The sequence below is a fragment of the Equus quagga genome, chromosome 10 (genome assembly GCF_021613505.1).
Source record: "Equus quagga isolate Etosha38 chromosome 10, UCLA_HA_Equagga_1.0, whole genome shotgun sequence".
NCBI classification, from domain to species: Eukaryota; Metazoa; Chordata; class Mammalia; order Perissodactyla; family Equidae; genus Equus; species Equus quagga.
In genome coordinates, this window is record NC_060276.1 from 121961980 (window position 1) to 121965073 (window position 3094).

Genomic DNA, 3094 nt, shown 5'->3' on the forward strand with positions numbered 1-3094 from the left:
CATCGCGCTTCATGACATATTTAACGAAGGCCGGGCATGTGGAAGAAACAGGGCCTCGACTTTTCTGGCAGCATACCCTCTCACCGCATTTCTCAGTAAAACACGGTTTTCGGGAAGTCCACTCCTCGTCCTAAACTGTCCTGGAGTCATCACTGTTCATGGAATGCCAAGTCCTCTAGAGACGGAGGAAGCGTGAGTTGCAAACTTGCCTCCTCCGTCCTTCGTTCCCATCGAAGGAAGCGTCTACACAAGACACGTGGCTCGTTTTCAGCAAGACGTTGAAAACGTTAACCAACGAGCGATAATCAATCGCCGTCTCTCACTAACAACCTGCTCAAATGATTGGGCCTTCCGTTGAGTTCAATGCATATGGCGGCTAGAAATAATAACACCCAACGTCTCTTGACTGAAGCCTTGCTGTCTCCCCAGCACCGTTAAGAGTATTCCATGTCTCCGTGCTCTTTCTCACGGCAGTAGTGTCCACACTTAGGGTTACTCCCATCATTTTACAAAGGGGGAAACCGAGGCGCAAAAATGTCCGCCTCTTACTGGAAGGCACCCAACAGATCAAGCCTCGGCGATGGGTTTGGGCAGCTGAGACGAAGGCACACGTTCCTAAAATCTGGGTTATCCCGGGACGGAATCTTGAGTGCTGTCCTGTAGACAGAGGAACGGCCCAAAGGCTGGGAGACACGGCGTGTTTTCCAGATTCGGCCATCCCGGATAAGGTCATCCTCAGCTTTGTTAAAGCGCGCTGGAAATGAAAGCAAATTGGAGATTTTCTGCAGGGTTTCGGGACCGCCCCCAATTCTCACAGAACAGCCCGCTCTGCAGACAGAATCGGACGCAGTTGGCACCCGGGTACCGGGGTTCTTGGTCCTGACGCTCATCACCACGTCTCTCATTTCCTCTTCCAGGATTCGCCAGCAGATGCTGACTCAAGTCGGTAGGAGACGTTTTTCTGGGAATGTGCATTTTTAAGAAGCGCCCCACTCTTTTTTTTTTTTTTGGTGCAATTTCTGGCGAGTTTGGGTCACGCCTCCCAACAGAAGCTTGAAAGCAGACTCACGGGGAAAATCTCCCTGTGCATCCTCACTTGCACAGGGCATCTGTGCAGGCTCCTGCCTGGTCTCGTAGGATCATTGAAACATGGGGATTCCCCTCCCACACGCGCACCCCCCCCCCCCCCCCCCCCCCCGTCTGCCGTGGCGTAAATTAAGGCCGACATTATATGCTTCCTCCGTGTCTAGGGGAAATCAGGAGGGCCTCAAAGTGGCCTCTTCCAGCTCTGCTCCCACCAGTAAGGTCCCCCAGCCTTAGGATGGGGGTCACACACACCCCACCCAGTGGGCGGCTTCAGCTCCCCGCCAGCTTGTGGAATTACTCAAACACGCCAACCACGTCCTCCCATGCATGCGGACCAGGGGCCGCCTCCTGCCCCTGTTCCTCCAAAGTCTGACCTTGTGGTCCCCTCTGACCTCGAGAGCAACCTCGTGGGGCCCTGTGTGGTATGTGGTGTCCTTCCCCAGACCCCGGGCTGTGAGCGTACGTGACCATCCATCTCACCCAACTGCTGTTGGGTGTCACATATTTGGCCAAACCCATCCCTCCAGGATGGGGACCCCTCCGTCGCCAACGGAGCAAAAAGGAGGCCATCAACACACAAATCCCATAGTGAAATTGCCACTAAGCCAGTTTAACCCTGAGCCCACCCTTCACCGGGGACTTCAAGCAGGAGAAATCAGCGGATGTCTACACGCTGCATCGACAGAGGTCGACTTGGTCTCAGCTTCTCATCAAGGTGGACGGTGGAGACGACGGCACCCGCCTGTTTGTCCTCCTTCGGCAGGGCCCACCCTGACCCAGGATGACCTCATCTTATCCCGGTCACATCTGCCAAGACCGTATTTGCTAACAAGGCCACCGACACAGGGACCGAGGGTTAGAATGCACACATGTCTTTTTGGGGGGCGGGGGGGGACACAATTTAACCCACAACCGCATCCAAAATGGAGGATCGCAACAGGAGAGAGAGATGCATGGTACCCCAGAATGCCCAAGCTAACAAGACCTGGGCTCATCTTTGGGACCCAGGAGCGGGTCCTGTTCTGACCTCATGGTCCCTCAAGTCGACTTTCTTCAGTGACCCAGCATCCCCGGCTCCTCCTGCCCCACGTCTTAGAAGCAAAAGGAAAAGAAGAAAAGAGGGAAGACGATGAAGAGGAAACTGATGTGCGCCGAAAATGCCGATTTCCAGCCACGGGCCCAGCGACTTCGAGGCCTTAAATGCCGCAGGAGAAAACACTCGTACATAAAAACGTGAGTCCCAGATAAGACCAACCGGCGCATCGCAGCGAACGCCAACAGCACCCTCCGTGCTCGCGAGGTCCACGGTTCTTCACAGGAAGCCTCCTCTTTGCAAGATAACACGCTTAACAACAGGAACAGGAGGGGAACGACACAGGACGTGGCCAGCGTCACCGAAGGCCTCCTCCAGGATCAGGAGGAGGGGACACAGGAACCGACCGCCCCACAGAGATGCGTCAGGATCTGGCCCCTCTATGGGCCCCTTTCCCTCTTCCGTAAAAAGAAACAAAAATTTTACCTTTTACAAGAGTTCCTCCGTTATTCATATTATTCTCATGATATTCTCTCTTTTCCTGATTTTAAAATCCATGAAACTGAAAACATCGTCATGGCTCCCTGGGATTCTCATCGTGAACCCACGGCGCCGTGCGGAAGGCGCCGGATGGAGATGTTGGCCCTGGGTCAACCAGATGGCCACCCTCACACCCCTCCTGGGCATCCGCCAGGGGACTTCTCCAGGGAGGATTTCCTGCCCAGCCCTGGGGTCGTCCCTGCCTCTTCTGGTCCCGGCGACTCTCCCTTCAGCGGTGGATTACTAAAATGCGCCCAGGGACAGGAGTGTGTGTAGGCCATGGTACCGCAGGCCAACCAAGAGCCATCGGAGACGTCCATGCCCGAACCCTCTGGAACCTGTGACCATGGAACCGTCTACGGCACAAGACACGTGGCAGACGTCATTAAGGTGATGAACCTTAAAACAGGGAGATGACCCCAGATTAACCTGGGG

General features: G+C 55.0%; 1 protein-coding gene across 1 annotated transcript in view; it reads left to right on the forward strand.

Moving 5' to 3' along the window:
• The first annotated feature begins 2913 nt into the window (after window positions 1-2913).
• The window catches only part of ZBED1 (zinc finger BED-type containing 1), a 10898-nt gene continuing 10717 nt past the window's right edge, over window positions 2914-3094 (forward strand). The window contains exon 1 of the mRNA XM_046673824.1: window positions 2914-3049. Within this exon, the coding sequence (XP_046529780.1) occupies window positions 2939-3049 (111 nt within the window). The 5' untranslated portion in view covers window positions 2914-2938. The remainder of the gene's footprint in view (window positions 3050-3094) is intronic.